The 23,676-nt window shown below is 38.6% G+C and overlaps 1 protein-coding gene across 1 annotated transcript in view; it reads left to right on the top strand.

Annotated features, from left to right (window-relative positions):
* LOC127575404 (syndecan-3-like) overlaps nucleotides 1–23,037 on the top strand; it is a 39,602-nt gene extending 16,565 nt beyond the window's left edge. The window contains exons 2-5 of the mRNA XM_052025246.1: nucleotides 15,157–15,259; nucleotides 16,237–16,715; nucleotides 18,300–18,510; nucleotides 21,249–23,037. Coding sequence (XP_051881206.1) covers nucleotides 15,157–15,259; nucleotides 16,237–16,715; nucleotides 18,300–18,510; nucleotides 21,249–21,415 — 960 coding nt within the window. The 3' untranslated portion in view covers nucleotides 21,416–23,037. The remainder of the gene's footprint in view (nucleotides 1–15,156; nucleotides 15,260–16,236; nucleotides 16,716–18,299; nucleotides 18,511–21,248) is intronic.
* Nucleotides 23,038–23,676: the final 639 nt, after the last annotated feature.

The raw sequence follows: 23,676 nt of genomic DNA, 5'->3' as shown, positions 1-23,676 counted from the left end.
GGCCTGGCTTGTGCTAGATCCTGCCCACTGCCCTCATTTGCCCCATAGCTCGACTTATCTTTAATGGCTGTGCATTATCAATGGACCTGGAGGCCTAAGTGTCACAGCCATCCTATGTGTACTCAAGCCCTGTACCAGAGTGTCCTGATGACTTGCTGCTGAAAAAGGCTTTTAGACACAGAAATACTTTAAAAGCAGAGACACAAGAGATTCTGCAGATGCTGGGATCTGGAGCAACACACACAAAATGCTGGAGGAACTCAGCAGGTCAGGCAGCACCTATTGGAGGGAAATAAACAGTCCATGTTTCGGGTTGAGACCCTTCATCAGGACTGGAAAGGAAGAGGGCACAAGCCAGAATAAGAAGGTTGGGGGAGAGGGAGGAGCACAGGCTGGCAGGTGATAGGTGAGTCCAGGTGAGAGGGGGAAGGTAGGTGGGTGGGGGAGGGGGGAACAAAAGGGAGTGATGTAAGAAGCTGAGAGGTGATAGGTAGAAGAGGCCGAAGAAGAAGAAATCAGGCAGGAGAAGACAGTAGGTCATGGAATAAAGGGAAAGATGTGGGGAATAGATGGGCAGGTCATGGGGGTGGGGGAGGGGTAAGACCAGGGGTAAGGGGGCCACAGGAATGAGGGAAGACGGGTGAGGTGGGAAGAGTGGGAAAGAGGAGAGGGGTTACTGGAAGTTAGAGAAATCGATGTTGAAGCCGTCAGGTTGGAGACTACGAGATAGAATATGGGGTTTTGTTCCTCCAACCTACGTCTGGCCTCAACGTGACAGGAGAGGAGGCCGGGGTAGACATGTCAGTTTCTTACACCTGAGGAGCCAGGTGTGAAGCACATCTGGCTCTTCCACTCAGTACATCTGAGTGCCACTACTGGATATGGGATTAGCTAGAATGGGAATAAACCTTTTAGATCAGATGGCTTTTTAGTGGATTGATTGCTACAAAGTAACCGGGAGAATGTTTTGGACTATTAATTGTGGTATTCAGGAAGAAATGAACACATTTCCTAAAAGTTGACAAAATGAGTTAGAAGTGACACATTTGCTCTCCTTTGTAGTTTAGTAAGATAGAAAGCAAATTGTGATAATGAAGTTGTCCAATTTATTCTTTGTTCTTTGCATAGTTTTGTTTAAAGAGCTGACATAAGTAATTAATCTCCCCCCTGCCCCCCCAATTCTTGTCCCATCAGCCAACAGCTAAGTCCATATTGCAGTATATATTCTATTCTCTTTTAAAATCCAACTGCAAGAAACTAATCAAATGATTCATTCTGAGTCAAAACAGCAGCACCCTCATTTTCTTCATCTGTAGTCATGCATCTATACACTCCCACAGCTCACCCATCCCACAACTTTTTGATAACTATTTTAAAGCTGTGTTCTTTGGTTATTCGCTATCCTGCCAGAGGAAATAGCTTTTCTCACTTACCTCGTAAAATACATCAGAATTGTGAACAATCCTGTGGCTTTGCCTCAGAATCTTTCTTCCACACTTAGCAGCAATTCAGAGTTCTCTAGTCTCTCGATTCCTCCTCTCTGCTACTACAAGATTAGGAATAGTGATCCTGGGGTCTGGTGATCTGCCGTTTCTACAACTGAATTGACACCTACACATACAGAACAATGTGTAACTCAGGTTGTCTTGTGGAGGATGTTTCATCCATAGGAACTGGATGATATTAAGGAAGAACTGTCATATTAATGGAATAATCACACACGAGGAAGGTTATTTAGTGTAGGTGAGTGATTCTACCAGCTGAACGCTGTCAATTTTATTTGACTGAAATAACTAAATTAATCATAGAGTCATATAGTATGGAAGCAGGCCTTTCAATCCACAGAGTTCATATCAACCATTGAGCACTTATTTGTACTGATCCTACGCTAATCCTGTTTTATTCTCCCCACATTCCCAACAACTTCCTCCAGATTCCTACCACTCACCTGCACACTTGATGCGATTTACAGTGGCCAATTATCCTACCAACCTGCATATCCTAAGGATATGGGAGGCAACTGGAGCACTCAGAAGAAGCTCATGCAGTCACCGGGGGGGGGGTGGGGGGGGGGTGGGAATGTGCAAACTCCACGCAGCAGCATCAGAGGTCAGGATTGAACCTGAATCACCAGAGCTGTGAAGCAGCGGCTTCACTAGCTGTGTCACTGTACTGTCCATAATGTTGTAACAGTTACATTTTCTCAGGTATCCTTCATAAAGTGCCACAAATAATATAATGATTGAAACCACTCAATACTTTTGTTGACTTATTTGAACTCTCTTTCTAAAGAGGAAAACTTGAGCAATTTTACAAATCCTGATCATCGTCAGATGGCCTTGACTTCCATATCTATACTGTTATTCCATGCTCTTGTCTGTTAATCCCAACTGCAATAATGTGTGCCAAAATTTAAGAGGCCTTAACTTCATCCAGCTGAACATTATAATCTAGAAATTCCAGTGCATACAAATGCCAGATGGTTGATGCTGTGGAGTGCAGAAGACCAGTTAGATCATGGGGACCCTCCACGTGTTTAGTGGTGTTTCATGCACTGCCGAAAGGTCTGGTTTCAGCAGGGAGGAGAAGCTGGCCAGTGTTGGCCAATAGCTAGGCCTGGAGTCAGGCAGCGAGCAAGGTAATGGGTGGGAGGTGAGCGATCTGTGAGAAGGATAGAAATATCTGGTCCTGAAGGGGGTCTGCAAGAAGGCTGAGGATCCAGTAAAGTAACTGGAGGCAAGGGGCATGGGGGGGAGTGGGGAGTGAGTGATCATGGATGGGAATTGAGGTTTACAACATCGGCCTTTGCAATGTTGGGGGGATTTATAGATGATCATTTTGGGCTGATTGACTAGTTGAGGTAGAGGGAGGTTGATGCCTGTGTTGGAGAGGTTGTTGGAAGAAAAATCAAGGTGGGAGATGTTGATGTTGTGTTGATGGTGGACTTGAAAGATTAAAAGTAAATTTGGGACCTGCATTGCACTGGTCCAGTCCAGCACTACCTTACTAAAACCTACTTACCTCAGTAGTACCCAGTGGTGGGTGGTCACTCCAGGGACAACTAGGTCCAATGTCCTCACAGTTCTTCAAAAGGAACTTTACAGTAGAAATGACGTGATAGTATGCATCACCTATACAGAAGTAGTATCACATATGTAAAGGTGAATCACTCCAGAAATAAAACAGGCTGAATTTCCAGAGTATCATGAAATCAGCCGGAAATAGTGAACTTTGTATTTTCATTCTGGATAAAGTCAATTTTCAATCACATCATGACGAAAAAAGAACAGAATTATTGTGATTGAATTTCTCAATCCAGGAAGATCAAAGTAGTTTTTGGTCCTGACTAAGTCCATTCCTCTACTTCACCACTCTCAAGCTGTTCAAAACTTTGACTATCCTGTTTAGTCCTGAGCTGTGTTTTCAGTGTGTATGAATATAAATAGGATATTAGTTGACACTGTAAATATCATACCTATAACATTTGCTCTCGGCCACAACTTTGTAAAGAAAAAGGTTTTGTTTTGGTGTTGTACTCTCCTTCAAGTGATACTGACCTTATAGCAGTCTGCCGATGCTGTATTAGCCTACCTTTACTCTCGATGAAACAAGACTATTTTGAATTGGCCAGCTCCAGGCAAATCGGTTTTAAGTTTCCACTAATGTTACCAGTGAAACCTGGATAGACATTTAGTCAAAAAAAAGGAAATTCTAAATATAAAAGAGTTGCAACCAAAGCTGCTTGTATTGGTGTTTTCCACAGTGCTTTCCTCTGATTCTACTTAGAACACTTCATTCATCTCTACACTGCTCTAGGTGGACCCTCAATTGTCTGCCTGCTGTAGGCACATCAACTGTTTTATTCTAGCAAAAAAAAATGATTTTACGAAGAAATTGATAGTGTGTACCCCAATGAAACTACGTGATTCAGTGTAGATTTTAAGTCCGTCTCAGTGGATTATTTTTGCCCCTGCATTTGGTTATTGTTATGGGGTGTGGATGTTCTTACTAAAGTACTTCTATTTGGTGATCCATTTTCAACTGTTAAAATAAAATGGCACCAGGTTACCCCTCATGAAAGAATAGCCTTTGATAGATAGGAGAGTGAAAACAAATACATTTTATTGCACTAGTTAAGGAAGAGTTTACATCTGTTATTTATGGAAATGAACCTTTGTGGAATTGTGAACGTTTTTTTCAGATTTATTATCACTGACTTATATGGCACGAAATTTGTTGTTTTATGGCAGCAGTACAGTGCAAAACATAAAACTTCGATAAGTTACAAAAATAAATCAATTGTGTAAATAAAAGGAATGACGAGGAAGTGTTCCTGGGTTCATGAACTGTTCAGAAATATGATGGCAGAGGGGAAGAAGCTGTTTCTGAATCGTTGAGTGTGGTTCTTCAGGCTCCTGTACCTCCACCCCAATGGTAGTAACAAGAAGAGGGCATGTCCTCTTAACCTACCAATGCGATTATTTCTTTGTTGCATCATAGCAAGCTCTGTATTACTGCTAAAGTGCAAACTTGCATCTAAATCTGCAACACAAACTAATGTTCATGATCATTACTTCGGTATAGTTTTCTTCCACTTTTCTCTTGACTTCTGTTTTTGGGTTTATTCTTTGCCACTTGTGTGGTTATTTGCCAAATTGACTTCAGCCAGTGAGTTAATGTTTGATATGATAAATTGCTTCAAGAGGAAGTTTCTGTCTCTAGTTTGATTGATAAGGTTGAAGCTAATTAAACAAAAAACCAGAGGAGGCTTGAGCCTGCCCCACCATTCAACAAGATCAAGGCTGATTTTCTGTCTCAACACCATTTTCCTGCCCTTTCCCCATATCCTTTCATTTCTTTAATGTCCAAAAATCTATCTCTGTTTGAATGCTATAAATAACTGAAGCTCAATGGCACTCTAGGGTTGACAATACCTAAGATTCTAAACTCTCAACTACCTGTGTCAGGCCAACAGGTTGATGGACCCTGTTTTCTCTCTCCCTCCTTTCTGAAATATTGGGCCATGTTTGCTACTCTCCAATCTGCAGGAACCATTCCACTTCAGGACTTTGGAAAATGATAACCAGAGTGTTCATTAACTGCATAGCCACATCGTTCAAAGCACTGCGATGTAGGTCATCAGGTTTTTGGGATTTATCGGGTTTCAGGCTCGTTAGTTCAGGAGTACTTTTATTATTTAATAACACTAATTCCCTTTACTTTCTCATCTGCACTGGTCCTTCAGTATTTCTAAAAGGCTTTTTGTGTCCTCTCTGTGAAGACAGTAAGTTTTTGTTTACTTCCTCTGCCATTATCCTTTCTCCCCATTATAACCTTTCCTGTCAGGCTATAGGGACCTGCATTTGCCCTCAGAGTCTTTTCTTCTTCATATCCACTTCCAGTTTTGTTCCTCTCTCTCCTGATATTCCTTTCAGGTTCCACGCCCCTTCCCCTCTTCTTCCCCAACCTCCAAGCTAGTTTAACCCTCTCCAAAAAGGCTAGAAAACTCCTTATGGTTCCAGTCCTGTTGAGGAGTAATCCATCCAAATTATTCAGCTCCCACCTCCCACAGTAATTGGGCATAAAACAGTTTATCATGGACTGATTGTGTGAATGTTGAAGCTGTATTTGAATACCTTGCATTTTTGAGCAACCAAGCATATTGTAAAACATGAACATTTCTGCCTTTACAAGGTCACCTTCCTCTATCCAGTATGTATTTCTTTACATAAACAAACACAACTGATGTTTGTCATATGACCAGTTCAATGCTCTCTTAAACCTGAACCCTGGGTAGAATAAAGTGTCATAAAATCTGGAACCTAGATCTACGTTTGTTTTGGATTGGATCAGGTGAATTTTCTGCCAACTTTCTTCAGAAGGTTTACAAGCGTTTGACCAGGATTTCTATAATGCAATGGTTTCATTGCCCATGAAATTAAAACACAAAGCGTCAGTCAGCACATGAAAGAGATGTGTTAATGCTTTGGGTACAACTTTTCAGGTGATTTGTCTTCTGAAAATTATCAGTCAGACATTGATTAACCTCTTGCGCATTTTCTGTTTTAAAGTTAGAATCCTGATGTAGGGCCTTGAGCCGAAACATCGACAATACCTTTCCCTTCATATGCGTTGCTCAACCTGCTGAGTTCCTCCAGCAGTTTGTTATTTGGACAATAGGTGCATGGGAACATAAAAACTTGTAGGTTCTTCTTCAAATTTCACATAATTTTAACCTGAAATTCTATCACTGCTGCTTCATTTCTGCTGGATCTGAATACAGGCAGTCCCCAGGTTATGTGAAGCTTCCGTTCTTAATAACTGTTAATGAGGTGATCTGTTTTAAGTCAGAAATGAACAATTTCAATGAGGGTTGATTAACATGAACATTTATGGTTTTCCCCTGTGTAGTTACAATGGTGCAGAATCAGAACGTCTCACATCCAAAGGCTAGTTTCAATGACCCTAAAGTATCAATGGATGTTATATTGTTTGAAAAAGTATTTTACAAGTGTCAATAGAAGAGATTGCCTTGTCAGTTTCCAATACAAATCTCTTCAGTGGCCTCTTGCTATGAACTGGCAGTCTGCTGTTCTTAACAGACAATGGTTAAGAACGATGGTTCTTAGGGAGGTTACATGTAAACATTTTTTTTGAAGATTAGTTGCCTTTTGAATAAATTAGCTTCTACCTCTATTCCATAATGCCTGAAGATGTTTGCATTTTTGTAACTAACATTCCTATCTTGAAAAAATTCTTTAAAAATTAATGGAAGAATTTGTGTAAAGTCAGATTTCCTAAGTCAGGATTTCCATAACCTGGGGAGTCTCTGTATTGGAATTTGCTTCCCCAACACCACTGCAAGAATAACATCAAGACCATGATCGCTGCAAGTCAAGAAAGTGGCTCACCTTCTCGGGGCAATTGGGGTGGACAATAATTACTGGCATTGACAGTTATGCCAACATCCTGTAAGTGAGTTAAAGGTTCCCCCAAAAAAGCTTCAAGCAGATTTCAGTGTATTCTTCATAAAACATCCCAACCACTGCAAAGCATATGAAAAGGTGGCAGTGTTATCTTGTTGAGTTTGTTAGTGACGGACATCTGATGAACTCATGGCAATCCAGTTTTGAAAGTAACTTCAAAAGAAAAGTAACTGTGCTTTGATTGTTTTCCATTATTTGATTACCATAACCAAGGTTATAAACAAAGATGCAGGATTAGGAGAGATTATAAGGATAGAGTAAGTGAGAATATGAAGGTTTTGAAGGTGACCTCAGGATTTTAAGTGAATGCATAGAGGTATGGGATACATTAAAGGCTGGAGAAGATTGGATGATTGTTTCATTTTGTCTAAGTGCACAGATATCAGGTATGGAATCTTTGATAAATTAGAGTTATCTACCTGCCATACTGTAATTCCAACCATATTTCACCTATTAAATTCCCTTTATTTTCTCATGCATGCAGAAAATGACTAATTTTATTGCTGTTATGAAGGCTGTATTTTTTTAAAAATCCGCTAAAGGAATACTTTGGTGTGATATCACTAAAATGCATTTTATGGCATTTTTCTTGATCTTCTGCTGAATGCAAATTCTATTTTAAACTGCATTACCCTACCTGAAGTGATCAGTTTCTTTTGACTAATCTTTGGTTCAAATTGATAGAAATCCAATTATCTTGATCCATGTAAAAGATCTCAAACAGCTTGATAATATGTAAGTGATTCTCTACCATAGTAGCAAACAGCAGTGGTTCCAACTCTCAATATTTACATTTTCAGTATTACAATATTTCTGCAGAAGTCAAATATATTACTCTTTTGCTAACTTAGAAGGAAATACTGCGTGTGCTGGCAATCTGAACTGAAAGCAGAAAATGCTGGAAATACTCACTAATTCAGGCAGTATCTCTGGAGATAAAATCAAAGATGACATTTAAGGTCAATAATCTGCTGTCATGACCATTAAAATACAGTCAGGACATAGAGTATAGAAGTTGGAATTGTTGCAGTTGTATGAGATATTTAGAATATTGTGTTCAGTTTTGGTCACCCTACTACAGGAAAGATGCCATTAAACTGGAAAGAGTGCAGAAAAGATTTACAAGGATGTTGCTGGGACTAAGTTATAGGGAGAAGTTGAACAGGTTAGGATTTTTATTCATCGGAGCGTAGGAGAATGAGTGGTGATCTTATAGAAATGTAGAAAAAAATGAGGGGCATAGATAGGGTGAATGCACACAGTCTTATTTCCAGGGTTGGGGAATCAAGTACTAGAAGGTATACTGTAGGTTTAAAGTGAGAGGGGAGAGACTTAATAGGAACCTGAGGGCCAACTTTTTCACCCAGAGAGTGGTTCACATATGGAATGAGCTGCAGAGGAAGTGGTTGAGGCAGGTACATTAACAACATTTAAAAGGCACATGGACAGGTACATGGATAGGAAAGGTTTAGAGGGATATAGGCCAAACACAGGCAAATGGGACTCGCTTGGATGGGCATCTTGGTTGAGATGGACTAGTTGGGCTGAAAGACCTGTTTCCGTGCTTTATGATACAATGACTTGTTTCAGACAAGCACAGAGGCAGTGAAATGTAGGGATGTAAAGTGAGAACAAGCTGGTGAGTATTAGCAGAAACCTGATCAGATTCCTCTAAAATGCTGGCATCTCAATATATATCACATCAAAGGATACTGTTAGATAGTTTAAATTAACTTGGGTACCGTACTAAGAATTATCTTAAAGAAACTTATGGCTTGCTATGCAATACTGAAATTAATCATTTGAATTTATTTTAGTATCAACAAAATGACTCTAAAACTGTGGAACCATACATCCTGACAAAAGCCAGTACAGGAGACCCATGTTACAGCCGTTCGGGTTACGGAAATTCGCCCTTATAGAATTCACATATTAATATCCAAATATTTGAGACATGGAATAAAATTCACTTTCAGGGAAGTTATGTGAAAAAAAGTAAACTTTTTTATTTCAACTCGTGTTTCTTGACACATGCATAGAGGATGGGGCTTCCACATTACAGAAAATGGCAATACAAATGGCTTTCTAGGAATACAACCCCTTTGTAATGAGGGGGTCGCATGTATTTTTGTTTCCAAATCTACCAGTCACCATTAAATTAGACAGGGGTATTTTGTGCATATATTTTGAAATTTAATTAAATGCTCAGTTTTAACTTTCATGAAATACCAGATTTTATGTGTCAGCTCACCCTTGAGGCTAAGACATTAGTCCCTCAGTGGAATCAATTCTGAAACTTAAAAGAATGATTCTGCTTCCTGTAAAGATTTCCTAGTTCTGGGGAATGTGACTCTCTGACTAATTCTAACCATTTTCTGAAGCTAGCTTGTAAATTGTTGAACTGGAATTTTATAGCAGTGATACCTTCTTCTCCAAAAGGGGAAGAGTTGAAAGGGTACGTCTGAATCGAAAATAATTAAAGTTCAAACCTTGTTTGTGGCTCTGAAATATAATCTTATACTTACTTGATTGCACCTTTCCCTGCCAACCCAACTCCATTTTACTGAAACATATTCAAAGTATAAAGTTCAATGGCAGCCCTTGCTGCGAAAAATAATTTACCAATCAAGTATATTAAAATATATTGATAGGTTTTGCAGAAACATAGAACATATGGAGTAAAAGTTTTTATTATTACCTCACTAAAAATACAGGTGTATTTCAGTTTAATGTTTGTCTCAAGTTGTGTTCCTTTCATAAGATGACATAACTTGATGGGTTTTTTTGTGTCACTATTTTGAAATCTGGGCTTCTGCATTGAGCTTCTCAAGAAACAACACAACTAAAAATACAATTGAGCTGGTTATTACCTTGCTGTTTTGTGAGGCCTTACTGAGGCCAGACTAGTAGCTGTATTTTCTTCAGAACCTAAGAAAGATATTTATTTATTAGTTACATGTACATCGAAACGCACAGTGAAATGCATCTTTTTGCATTACTGAGAATGTGCTGGGGGCAGCCCGCAAGTGTCGCCATTCTTCCAGCATCAACATAGCATGCCCACAGGTCCTAACCTGTATGTCTTTGGAATACGGAAGGAAACCAGAGGACCTGGAGGAAACCCACGCAGACACACAGAGAGAATGTACAAACTTTGGAGTAGGCATCATAATCTTATCCATCTATCTCTGTCAAAAAAATATCTTGGCTGATTCTGCACCAATTCACTTTCCAACCCAAGCCACATCTCTTGATTGCTTGTCCTTTGGTCTAAGCTTCAAATATTCTCAACAATTGAGCATCCATAGCCCTTTGAGGTAGAACATTCCAAAAAGTCACATCCTCTGGGAGAAGGTATTCTTCTCATCTGAAATGGCTATTCCCATAGATGGGGAGCCTTGATCTCAGCATCTCGACTCTCCATCTTGAGGAAGCTGCCTCTCAGCATCTACAGTCAATCCCTCTCAGAATTCTTGTATCTCTATGAGATTACCTCAATTAATCTGAGAAAACCATCTTACTTGAACGCTCCTCACAACACAACCTCCCAGGAACCAATTGAGCGAATCTGATTCAGAAGGGACCACATCTTTTTGGAGTCTAAAATTGTATGCAGGTTCTCAGCAATAGTCTGTATAGTTGAAATAAGACTTCCTTACTTTTGAATTCCAACGTCCTTATTCCAAAGGACAGCAAACTTTGCCTTCCTGATTGCTTGCTATACCTGCGTGCGTGCTTTCTGCATTTCTTGAACCAATGTATCCAGATCCCATATTTTCCACCATACCAAATCTCTCATCCTTCAACAATGTTGTTTTTCCATTCTTACAGAGTGAATGACTTAACATTTCACAACATTGGGTACCATCTTGCCCAGCTGTTTTCTTGTTCTAACCAGACAGTCCCTTGGGATGGAGCATTACGTGCTTTTACCGAGTCCTGTGGGTTTTGAGGTGGCTGATGAGGCCACTGTGGGATCCACTGACTCAGACACAGCTGGAAGTAGGCCAGGAAGTGGGAGATGGTGTCATTCCACCATTTGCGCTGGTTATTTTGTGCTCTGGATAGGTGGACTTAAGGTTCTCATTGCTATCCCAAAGGCTCCTCCATTTTAATCTGCCGTGGGCCAGGGATTCCGACAAGACAGTTGGGATGTTACACATTTTCAAGGAGGCTTTGAAAATATCCTTTATTCCTCTGTCCATCTGGTGATCCCTTGCCATGACAGAGCCTGGACTACAATGTCTGGTTCAGTATTCCAATGCTGGGCACGTAACAATGTGGTCTGCAACTCAAAACTGCTAGGATGGAATCAGGCCCTCCCAGTGCTGCAGTTGTTGGCCTGGGAGAGGACGCTGATATCAATTCACTAATCATGCCAGTGGATTTGGAGGGCTGTTTGGAGACAACATTGGTAGTAGTTCTCCAATGCTTTCAGGTACCTCCTGCAGGTAGCCCAAGTCTCAAGTGTACGGGAAGGCAGGTGTCAGTGCTGTTGGTAGAACATGAACTTTGAGCTGAGTCAGAGCCTTGATCTTCAAACACTGTTATCCTAAGTTGGCCAAAGGTGGCCAGGGTGACTGATCTCTATCCTGCTCTGGACTCCTTACACTCACCTTGCTTTCTTGCTTAGCCTTCTCGAGATCATAAAAATCTCTTCATAAATGCAGGTTCTTTTTTCCCATAATCTGAAATGAGCACTTTACTAAGCTTGTTTTGATAACCTGAATGTATTTAGGAAGATGGTTTATTTCCAACTGTGTGCAAGTGGGTTTAACTCCTACTCAATACACCTAAGCATTTAGATAGTCTCAGTTCAACTTTGCTGCTTTACATTCAAGCAGCCTAAATTTTGTGTGATATTAATCTGTAATATCTAGTTTTCACTTTCAATGTCTAATTCACAAAAGATCCTAAATGTTTGCTGCTCCCAAGATACAGGCTGTCGCCAGGTAACGAGAGGGTTCCATTTTTATAAGTTGATTTTGTCCATATGTCACAAAATACACAAAAAATACTCAATATGGTAACCATACCTCTACAGTAATGTAATGAATGGTATCAAAACACATAAGACTGATAAGAAAGAACAATTACTAAAAGGGGAGAGAGAGAGGATGCACATTCTGCTGTCCATAGGAATGAACATATGTATGTACATTGGACTTCTGAATTTAATAATATTATGGAAGCTTGTTTGTATATACAGGTGTCTATACATCGGGCGTTCTTAATCTGGGAACAGCCTGTACATCGATTAAAGATTTATTTGATGGCCATGAATTGAAAAGACATAAAAATTCAATCACTTAGTCTATTTTTTAAGAGCTACATAAATCAATTGCAAAATGTGCTTGGTAGCTTTTTTTATAAACTGGATAACAACTGCTCTTGTCAAGTAGTTTGCCTTTCACTGGAGCACACACGAGTGATGTAAATCAACATGCAGTGCCCCATTGGTGGATCCCTGTGAGACTGAATCACAGATGTATAGTTAACATTCAGTGTGGACCAAATATAGGAAAACAAGTCTTAACAGCAACTCAAAGTTGCACCTTCTGTATTTAAGGAGATCATCAAATACCCACAGGTTTGCTGGGGAGTCATTTAGGGCAGAGGTCACTTCATCTTATATGGTGAAGTCGTGTGCTGAATTTGGGTCAGTTCTGAGGTCACACAGCCTTTCGTTGCTGCTTATTTTGAGTTGCACAGCATTGTGGGCCGAAGGGCCTGTATTGTGCTGTACTATTCTATGATTCTATGTTTGGGTGGTGGTTCCGCAGGAACAGGAGGAAACTGGCAAAAGGGAAAGATGAGGAGCTGAAGGAAGAGGAACACTGATGAGGAGGCTCAAGACCCCCAAATAATGCCCTTATTATGCCCTTATAATGCCTGAAGAATAATGCATTCAGAGGCTGAGGTAGTCCAAGACTGTGGTGACTCTGATGGGTAACCTTTGCAGGCTCCAGTAATAATCACAAGTTTGTTATAGCTTACTTGTGGAGACATGGGTCAATGTCCCACTTAACTCTTAGGCTCCAGGCAGTGGTGCTCACACACACCACATATCATGGTTTGCAGCTCACTGCTGCATGCGGGATATACAGATGTACTTGAATAAAGGAGAGAGGAATTCGTCTCCTCTTCGATCAGAGCGCAGCATGCATTGCAAGCATGAAATGTGCCAGGATTCTGTAGGTTGAGGGATAAATGGACTGCAGTCATGTGGTTGCATGCGTTGAACTGGATCTCTTTATTGAATGCAAAGGTTATCACTCCCTGAATGTACAGCTGATATCCCATTTTCATACGAAGTCACCCCTAATGAGTGGCACTGCGGTCATACTAATGGGACAGATTCAGGATGGATGTGGCAGCTTAAAACTTGGCATTGTGGATTATCGACAACAGCAGCGATGCAGCGAACAGCACCAGGTGTATGTAGAAATAAGGCAGTAATCTGGTGAAGCTGTAACTCAGGGCTATGTTTGCCAAAACAGTGAAACCAGCAAGCAATAGATAGAGCTAAGTGATCTCACAGCTGACAGATCAGATCAAAGCTCTGTAATACTACTAAATATATTCGTGATTGGCAGTGGACAATTAAAGAGATTTTACAAGAGGAGGAGACTCCACCAACATCCCCATCCTCAACTATGGCATGACCCAATATGTAAGCACCAAAGACAAGGATGAAGCATTTGCAACCACCTTCAGCCAGCGGTGCTGATTGGATGATCCATCCTTGCTTCCTCACGAGATCCCCACCGTCATGGAAGCCAGTTTTCAGCCATAACTGACATAAACAAACAGCTGAGAGCAACATATAAAGCAAAGGCTGTGAGATCAGACCACCACCCTAATTTGGAAATATATTGCCAATCCTTCATTGTCATTTGATCTAAATCCTGGAACTCCCTACCAAACAGCACTGTGGTACTGTGGGAGCACCTTCATTAAAACGATTGCAGTGCTTCTAGAAGGAAGCTTATCACGATCTTCTCAAGGGCAATTAGGGATGGGCAATAAATGCTGACTTTAACAGCAACAACCAGATGCCAAAGAAATGAATTCATCGAAAAATAGTACATTTAGCACTGCTGAAATCTTTCTCCTCTTTTCATGATTTCCTTTTATATTTAAAGCTTTTATAGAGTAGAGCATGCAGTTTAAAATTTTTAAAACCATCTTGGTATTTCCGTGGCATCTCCCCAGTATGACAACTAAATGCCATGGTGAGGGAAGGAGCAGGTATAAGAATACACAATGGCACAACAGAAGTTGAAACTCGAAGTGAACAGTGAAGCTGTACTGGTCCGTGAGCCCAGATCTTTAATTGTCTAACATCTGGTGGTAAAAGTGGAACCTTGGTTTGCTTTACTTCCGAAAGGGGTAGTTGCTTAATCAACTTTCTTCCCTTTCCCAGTATCCAGCTTCAAATATTTATCCATTGTCCTCTTAAAAGCTGTTATGAATTTTGCTCTGAAGAATCATACATCAAACTAAGGGCTAATCAATATCAGACCATTTGCTCTGTGCAAATCCCCCAAAAAGAAATCAAGTAACATTTCTTCCAATGTGTTTTGTAGGCGGAAGGGGAAATAATTCAGTCAACAGGAAGATATTAGTTTTGAAGTGAAACCACATATATTGCAAGCCTCAGCTGTATGATTTTAATTACCAGTACTTTGTTTGAAATGGTTTATTTAATGTCTGCAGCTGAACTGTGAAGGAGATCAGGCTATTGTACTTCATTTATGAATTATTCTGCAACCTCAAAGGATGTTTAACCATTTTAAGTCCATTCACTAGAACAGAGAGGACAATGGTGTTTTTTATAGCAAGTCAATTTATGTATTTCAAAAATCATAATCAAAATCATTCTTTTATAATGCTTTGAATGTTTGAAATAAAAAAATCAAAAGCAAGGCCAGAAGTGAACATAGAACATAAAATAGTACAGCATATAACAGGCCCTTCAACCCACGATGTCTGTGTCAAACATGATACCGAAATAAACTAAATCTCTTCTGCCTGTACATGATCCATATCCTTCCATTCCCTGCATATTCATGAATGAATACAAGATTGTGAAACTTTAATTGCAAAAATGGAACATTTCTTTTCTTCCTTGCATCCATAATTGTAAATTTCTGCTTGTCCATATTAGGCTGTCAGTCCAACAGAGCGGCCCAATGAACTGGAAGCGTCTGGCAGCTATTCTGAAAATGATGATGATGACTTTTACTCTGGTTCTGGTTCTGGTTCTGGTGGTGAGTGTTTCTTTTTAGTGTCATATTATTTCTAGACATTTTTAATCTGATTTTTTTTGCTTAGAATGTTAATGCAGATAACATTTAGTTAGAGACAACTCTTTAAAATTCTCACCGTCAAAATCTGAGGGAAGTGCTGAGGTAAGTGCTGATGCGATGGGCTATGTCGTGACAGGTAGGAAATCAGCTTGTCTCAGCTATCCTACTATTACAGCAAAGGGAAAGTACCTATTGTCACCATGGTATACCTGCTACTGCAGGGCAAGAAGGAGAATTTTAACAAGTACATTGTGCCGCAAATCACCAGCATTTTGTATGAGCCAAGAGGAATACACTGAGGCTTTCTGTAAGGGCCAGGAAAGAGAAAAGGCAAAAAATAAATAATTTGATTTGCCTTTTTTTGTTTGTCCTTAAGCTTTCTTTCTTTTCTCCTTGAGCAAGGATATATTCCATTACCAGCATCTGCAGAGCATAACCAAGATTATGTGCCAGTAATAAATTGCTTATTAGTACCTGAGGCATCTGACAAGTTCCTGTTTGAGGTGCAGTTAATCATGCATGCACTCTACCCCAAAACAAGGCTAAACAACTAGAAAGGTGGACCACTCACCATAAACACCAGATGGACTTTATACATGTATCCAGATCCAGTTAGATTTGTCTGCCCCAAATTTTGATTATGGTGGAGTCTTGTTTTGAATGGGAAAATCTTGGGGAGTTGGTGTTCATACTACTCAGCAATGACAAAGTCTACAGTCATCATGTGATAGGGCAACCCTATACAATGATTCTTGGACTTTGTGCTACTGGTAATCATTTATTACATCATGGTTAGCAAAAATTTCCTGACGACCAGGTAGCTAATTCCTCACCTCTGCCTTTCTACCATCAGCAGAACTTTGCGCCAATCAGTTTCAGAATTTTGCATCAGTGGTAGATATTAGTCTAACTATTCCTTTTTCTGGTTTTGTTTGCAGATGGCTTTGTGCTGCAAAAAAGCTATTCCACGGCAGAGTATACAAAAGCATATCACACAGTTCCTTCAACAGCTTCAAGCAGTCCACATTATTCAAGCCAAATACCTGTAACTGAGATCTCAAGTCAAGATGTCACTAAAGATTTGAGCACAGTGCTGGTGCATCCTGATTTGCTACTTTTTAACACCACTACTGTTGCAATAGTGACCAGCCCTATGTCTTCCTCTACCATTTCAAAAGACTTTGATGAGCTTGTTCCTGAATTCAGAAAAAATAATTTCATGCCACGTGGTGCTAACAACAATTATGACACTACTGTTCCTGCTACTCAAATGAGTAGTGCTAGTTCTAACATTCCAACCACGATATCTGACCATAGAGCTGCCATCATCAATGAAGAATCCTTCACTGTGTCAAGTGTAATTGCAGAGAAAGAAATAATGACAACGGTAGTTACAGAAGCTAATCAAACTCAAGAGGTGAGCTTTGAAAGAAAATTGAAGTGTAGATTTTTTTTGCTGAAGAGGTTGTTCTTATTTAATGAACATTTACCTATTAATTCCATAGTGGAATATTAAGGCCAGTTAATGAAAATCCTTGGCCACTTTAGCCTTAATCAATTTGTTGTAAATTCTTCTAAAGTAGTAGAAAATATTTTTTTAAAATATAAAACATAAAATGTTAATCTGTTAAGTTTCTCATATTGTACTTTTCCGGTCATTGGTGCATCAAAGTATCCACATCAGAAGGATGACAATTCTATATAAAGGGTCCGGACAACATTTTGACTTAAGGTGTAAAATGAGAAACTTACTTTATAAATCCCCCTGCACCACAGCCCCCCCCCCCCCACCTCCTCAAGCTGCACAATTGAGTACTAGCAGACCTCCAGTCTGACACACATAGTAATCCTCCTTCCAGAGTGAGAGTGTCAGCAGGTAGATGAAGGCATTGGCCCCATGTTTGACTTTGGCTGCAAATGCGGCCTCCAGCAGATACCAATCAGATATGCAGACCCTGGCATTTTCTTCCACTTATTTCCTCCCTTAGCCACAAAGGCTACTTAGAGCACCCCTGACAGGGTCAGACAAAGTATCAGAACCGAACATCATCTTGATCTGAGTAGTGTCACAGTAAACTGCAAATTCAACCATGCAGTCAGCTTTTTAAATTGAGGTGTGGAGTAAAATCTCATGTTCACCAACAAAAATACACATCTTAATCATATTGAAGTAGAGTTTCTGCATTGGGTATTATGGGTGATTTTACTGCAAAGTGTGCCCATTTTGAAATTTTCCCCCCAAACCTGATTTGTCTATTATGGAAGATGAAATGAGCTAGCACAATGAAGCAGCATTTTAATTTTTTTGCTTTTCTTTAAATAGATTCTTTTTTGTTTCAGAATGTAGACTTTGATTAAAAATGATCATCACAAAATCCAACCAACTTAGGTCAATATCAGTTGACCAAATAGTCAAGAATCTGTGCTAAACTTTTTTAGATATGTTAACATACTGAAATTGCTTCATTGGTGAGCTTAAAATACATTCAAAACTTCTGTTATTGCTATAGATCCAAAAAGTCTGTTTTAATTTTTGGAAGCACCTCACAGATCTGCAAATAAGTCCATCTAGCAATGTTGATAGCTTCTCCTTGGGGTTGTTAGTAGTTTTGTGGGTGGGATCTGCTTTAAGTATGTGGATTTTAGAACTAATGCAGAAGCTCACTGAAAGTCAAGCCATTTGTGCTGAAAACTCCTCAGAATTTTTGGGATGATTATGTTGATTTCAAATGAATTTCATGGTGGATACACTGGGCCTTTGCATTTAATATATAGGGCATTTCATGAGATGACATAGTGGTGCTGAGCTTTGAGTTCACGCACTGAAACTTCCACTGCCTGGTTTCAAACAGCAACTCTGGTCTAGTTAAACATATGACTATTTGTGTCAACTACTAAAATACATTATGTTGAAGTATTCTTAATGCCATGTAAAAAAAATAAATTTAACAAAACACTGATTATAATTAAATTCTTAAACAATCTGAACTGGTTTGTTTAGGATGTAGTGATAACGGATGTGGATATGGTAGATATGAATAGCCCAAATGCACTGGATGACATTTTCATCAGTGAAGATGTGGAAAGAGTATTTGCTCAGACACAAAATTCCATTCAGGATCACCAAAGTTCAGCCAAACCACCAAGTGGAAGCTACTCACGTGACTACAGTACATCTGGGAGTTTTTTGGAAAGACGTGAATTATTGGCAGGTATGTGCTTTTCATTTCCGAAAGCAATAATTTTTTTTAAGTAACAAACAAATACGGAAACTTCTGCACAACTGCACATGATTCATCAGCAACTCATAGGAGTATATTTGCATTTTCTGCTGAAGAGACTACATTCCAAATGTTAACCAGTTTCTCCTTATCGTTGTTGAAGCCCCATTGTTTCTCGACTTTTGTGTGTCCTTTTCTATTTTTAACTATATTTCTATTATCCAAAAATTAACTTACCAACGATTTTCACCAGAGGTTCATTTTGATGGATCTAAAAATAAAAGCATACATTTACTATGGAAAGGGATGGTATTGCTGAAATTCTGGTTTTGGGTTTGAATAACTGGCATTAAAATATATTGTAGCAACTACTGAATTGCTGTTGAAGTTGTATTTTGCCAAAAGAAAAGTTCTTGTAAAAATTTAGAATTTTCCACTGGAATTCAGAGCAGGTTTTAGATTTTAATGGACATGAGCTTTTGGAAGACCCATGTAGACCAGACTTTACAGTTTAAAAATAGGTTCCTCAGATTGAATTGGAAAGCTGATTAGGTTTAACTTACAACTTGCTTTTCCCTTTAAGCAATCGAATATTTGCTGTTCTGAGATTGTACAATTTGCCAGATAAAATATTAAAATTGAACAATGTGCTATGTGATACAGGATAATTAAACCAAATTCTAATGCACTCAAATGGACAGACAATTAAGTAAATGAATCAGTGAGATGTGGCAGCTGATTTTACTCTTAAAAATTTTACCAGTTTTATTTCCACCTAACTATTCATAATTTGGGAGGGATGTTTGTCCTGTTTGTAACTCTTATCCAGAGGAAAATTACTCCTCAAGATTAATGGGTCAGTAATACCCACAAGAAGGTTCGTACTGTGTACTAAATATTACAGCTTCATATACTTATGTTTTAGATAGTTCTTTGAAATTTTAGAGGTAAGATTGCAGGCTGATAGGTTAAGTGACATTTAAATGTGAGTATATCCATATACAATGCTGAGGGAACAATGTTTACTCCACCTGCTTAAGAAACAGGACCTGGAGTAGTCAGATCAACAGTGTCTTCTTACTGAACCTCCTTCTCCCTCAATTTCCATAATATCCAAAAGTACTTCAATCTGTCTCTTGAATATACTCAGTGAATGAGTGTCCAAAGCCCTCTGGGTCAGAACATGCAAAAGAATCATAGTTCTAAATAGCCGGCCACTTATTCTAAGAATATGCTGCCCGGTGTAAACTCCTTAGACAGTGGATGCTTCCACCCAGCATCTACTCTATCAAGTCCCTTAAGAATTATTTGTTTCAATGAGATCATCTCCATACTTCTAAACTCTGGAAATATGTGTCTTTATATTCTATTCAATCTCTCCTTGTAGGACAGCATTCTGGAAATTAGAAATAATAAGCCTTCAGGCAACTACATCCTTTCTTTGGTATGGTGACCAAAATGGTTCACAGCATTCTAGTTGCAATCTCGCCATGGTTCTATGAAATTGCAGTAATTCCTGTAACTGCATGTTAACTTCCTGTGCTTTGAATACAAGGATATCCATATCCCGCTGAATACCAATGTTTCTAAGTCTCTCATCATTTAAAAAAAATGGGATTTCTGTTTTTCCTACCAGTGCTTAATTTCCAGCATTTTATAAGGGTTTGGCATAACTTCCCGGCTTTTATACTTTGTCTAGGTTGATAAAGCCCTTTTCTCAACCTGCCCGACCACTCTCAATCATTTGTGCATAAGTACCCCAGGTCCTTATCTCTTATAGCTCTTTTAGAATAGTTTCATTTATTCTACCTTTCCTCTTCTCTTTCTTCCTACCTAAATATATAAGCTCATATTTCTCTGTATTAAACTTCATCTTCCATGTGTCTGCCCGTTCCACCAGCCTTTTTATATCCAAATGCGATCTTTCACTCTCCTGTTTGCAGTTCATAATAGTGCTAAGTTTTTGTGTCATCTGCAAATTTAGAAATTGTTAATTGTACCCTGAAGCCTTGCTGATTAATATATAGAAAAAAAGCAATGGTTGCAACACCAAATCCCTGGAGAACACCACCACTTACTTTTGTCCATTCCAAAAAAAACAACCATTCACCACAACTCTGTTGTTAGTCACTTAGTCAAATTTATTACCATGTAATCAATGTTCCTTTTATGCTATATGTTTCAACCTTGCTGATAACTCTGTTAAGTGTCACCTTATCGAATGTCTTTTGAAGTCACTGTACATCATATCAATGCATTATCTTCATCAACTTTGGCTGTTACATCAAAAAATTCTATCGCATTGGTTAAACATGATTTTCCCTTAACAAATCCATGCTAAACTACATTTGACTATTTTTTTAACACTTAAAATGCTTCAGAAAACTGGAGACAATCCAGTCATTCCTGTCTGTAAACCCTTCCAAACATTTTAATTCCAGTTCCACAGGCTAACTTATTTTGCGTGGTTACAAATTTTCTGCTATCAAATTCAGGGGACCAGTAGAACAGGAAACACTGATTATAATGATTACGTGGTGATAGATCTGATGAGTATTATGCATGCACTAAATTACATACACTGTGGCTGAAACAGCTCACTTTTTTGGGGGAGGGTAGGATTTAATAACTGTGACATGTTCTGTGGATATTAGAACTTGGAACATCATTCATTATTACAAAATCCACCGAGTTGATTAATAACCATTTCTTTGTTTTTTGTTTTTAAGCTGCTGTTGCCGGAGGATTTGTGGGACTCATGATTGCTGTTCTGCTGGTAGTAGTGTTGGTATATCGAATGAAGAAAAAGGATGAAGGAAGCTATTCGTTGGATGAATCGAAGCAACCAAATGGAGGCTACCAAAAGCCACAAAAGCAAGAGGAGTTCTATGCCTAAACAAGTCTTAAAAGTTCTGCATTATTCTTTTATGCCAAAAGAACAAGTTTTTTTTCCTTTTTTTGCCTGCATTAGAAAGTGAATCAGAAAATTGCCAGTCTAATCTCTATCTCTATGATGATTGTACTTTCTGACAGTTCTGAGACAGGCAGAGATAATGTATTTGTTTAATGGGAAATATTGCAATTTGGCTTCATAGGCGAGAAGACTTAGTTAAACTTTCACTTCAATTTTTATATTCTAGTGGATAACTGCCTTATGAAACGTTGAGGTAAACAAAGTTAGGCTTTTAAAAACAAAAAAAAGTTGGGAATCTACAATATTACATTGTAAAGCTGCAAAATGACTACACATGTAAATTTTTATAATGTAAAAATATTTACTAAATGGGAGGGATGGAAGGCGACAGAGAGATACTTGTACTGATGTGATTTCAAATTGTATGAAAGCATAAGATGTGTATCTAATGATATAGGTATATAATATAGAGAAGACTGTGCTTGGCTACACATTTGTTTATATTTTGTGTTGTACTATGTGGTTAATTGAGAAAATGCATTACCTTTTTAAAGAGCCGATATACTAATTTTAAAAATTGCTCCAGTTTTTATGACAATTGAAGGATTAATTGAAAAATTACGTCCTTACCAAATAGTTTAATTATTCAAAGTAGGAGAGCAGGAATAGCTGAATTTTTCTTGAGTTACATATATTTTTGATCCTGATGCTTTTCAGCTTCATTCCTGTCATTACTATGTTTTTTATAATATAACCAGTCACTGAAGCATCTGATCTATTTTAAAGAGCTGGGCTTCAGAGTTTGTATAAGATTAATCTTGGGTGATCCCTCCTAACTCCACCACCATTTTGCACAGACAGGTGTTTATTTCTTGAACTTCACTTATCTTTGTGATCTAACTTAACTAAATAAAACTGATACTTTTTTTCAGATATTCCTTTTGTCTGCTTACTATAATTTCTTAATCTACCAACACAGCTAGTTTATGCTGAAACTTTGAAAGTTCTTCAAATTGTGTCATTTACTGAATGTGACAAGCAAAAAAGAAGTCATGCACCTTTCTGTATAGATAGATCTATAAGAGCTGAACCTTGACATAACCTAGCCTTTGTTGGAGAGGTTCCTTTTTCAACTGCTTCCACTGTTCCTAAAAAATTTCATAAGCATGCTGCATTCCTGATTTGTTCTTTTCAACATCTTGCATTTTGAAACTGTTATGAAATTGTGAACAAGTGGTTTATAAAGTAAACGGGGGTGTGTGCCTCATGGTGTCTTCCAGTTAATGCCACTTAATTTAAATTAGGCTATGAAATTGAGCCATATTCACAACTTGATGCTTCAGCAGACTGAGATCTGCAGAACATTTCTAAGGTAACAAAGATTAAAACATATAATTATTATTGTACAATAGAAATAGTGGCCAATTTGTGGATTGAACATTTGTAACTACCAAAAAGGCTAGTTATCAAAATATTTGGTTAAACACAGGGTTTGTGACTTACTGATTAGTTCCACAAATGTTGAAGTATGTCTTGATGCTTTCTATTTATTATCTGTGCTATTTCTATTTGTATCAAGCAATAAAAGCACTCTGCCACACTAATTACTGTGATTTGTGAATGTGCTAGAGCCCATTTGACAGGAACTCTAAAATGAAATTATTTGGAAGCTATGGAAAGATGCACTTGTTGTCTATCTCCATAAATGTGATATTAGTGCTAGTGATTAGTGGTTACTACCAATTGTCTCCTGGCCATTGTTGTGGATTTTTCTGTGTTTCTTATAGCATTTGCAGGAGAAAGTATCTTCACGGAAGCTTCAAATTAATAATATAAACTCCAGTGGATTTGTTTTAAACCTCCTGAAAAGCATGGCAGGTTTCTGGAAATGTTATCTGATCTAAGAAGTGTCTAAATTGTGTTGCATGCTGTGGATCCTGCCCATTTGTTGCTGGGAGGATGAAATTTGGCCTGTCCTGGAAATGTCACAGAACAGTGGGAGTCTTTGAAGCCATATGATAAGTGACTCAAGATGTTACCATAATAGGTTGATGAGTAAAATTTCATTTTAAACTCCAATCTGTACAATTGCTATGAAAAGCTCCAAATTCAAAAATTGTCTGACATTTTCCAACGTAGGGGTAAGAGGTGTGAGAGGCTACAACTTGTTTCATATTTATCTGGAAGCTGAGGTAGAGCTCAGAGAGGGGTCAGGGTGGTGTTTTCTTTCTGAGATTTGTTCC

The sequence above is a fragment of the Pristis pectinata genome, chromosome 10, assembly GCF_009764475.1.
Source record: "Pristis pectinata isolate sPriPec2 chromosome 10, sPriPec2.1.pri, whole genome shotgun sequence".
NCBI lineage: Eukaryota > Metazoa > Chordata > Chondrichthyes > Rhinopristiformes > Pristidae > Pristis > Pristis pectinata.
This window is presented reverse-complemented; position numbering and strand designations above follow the sequence as displayed.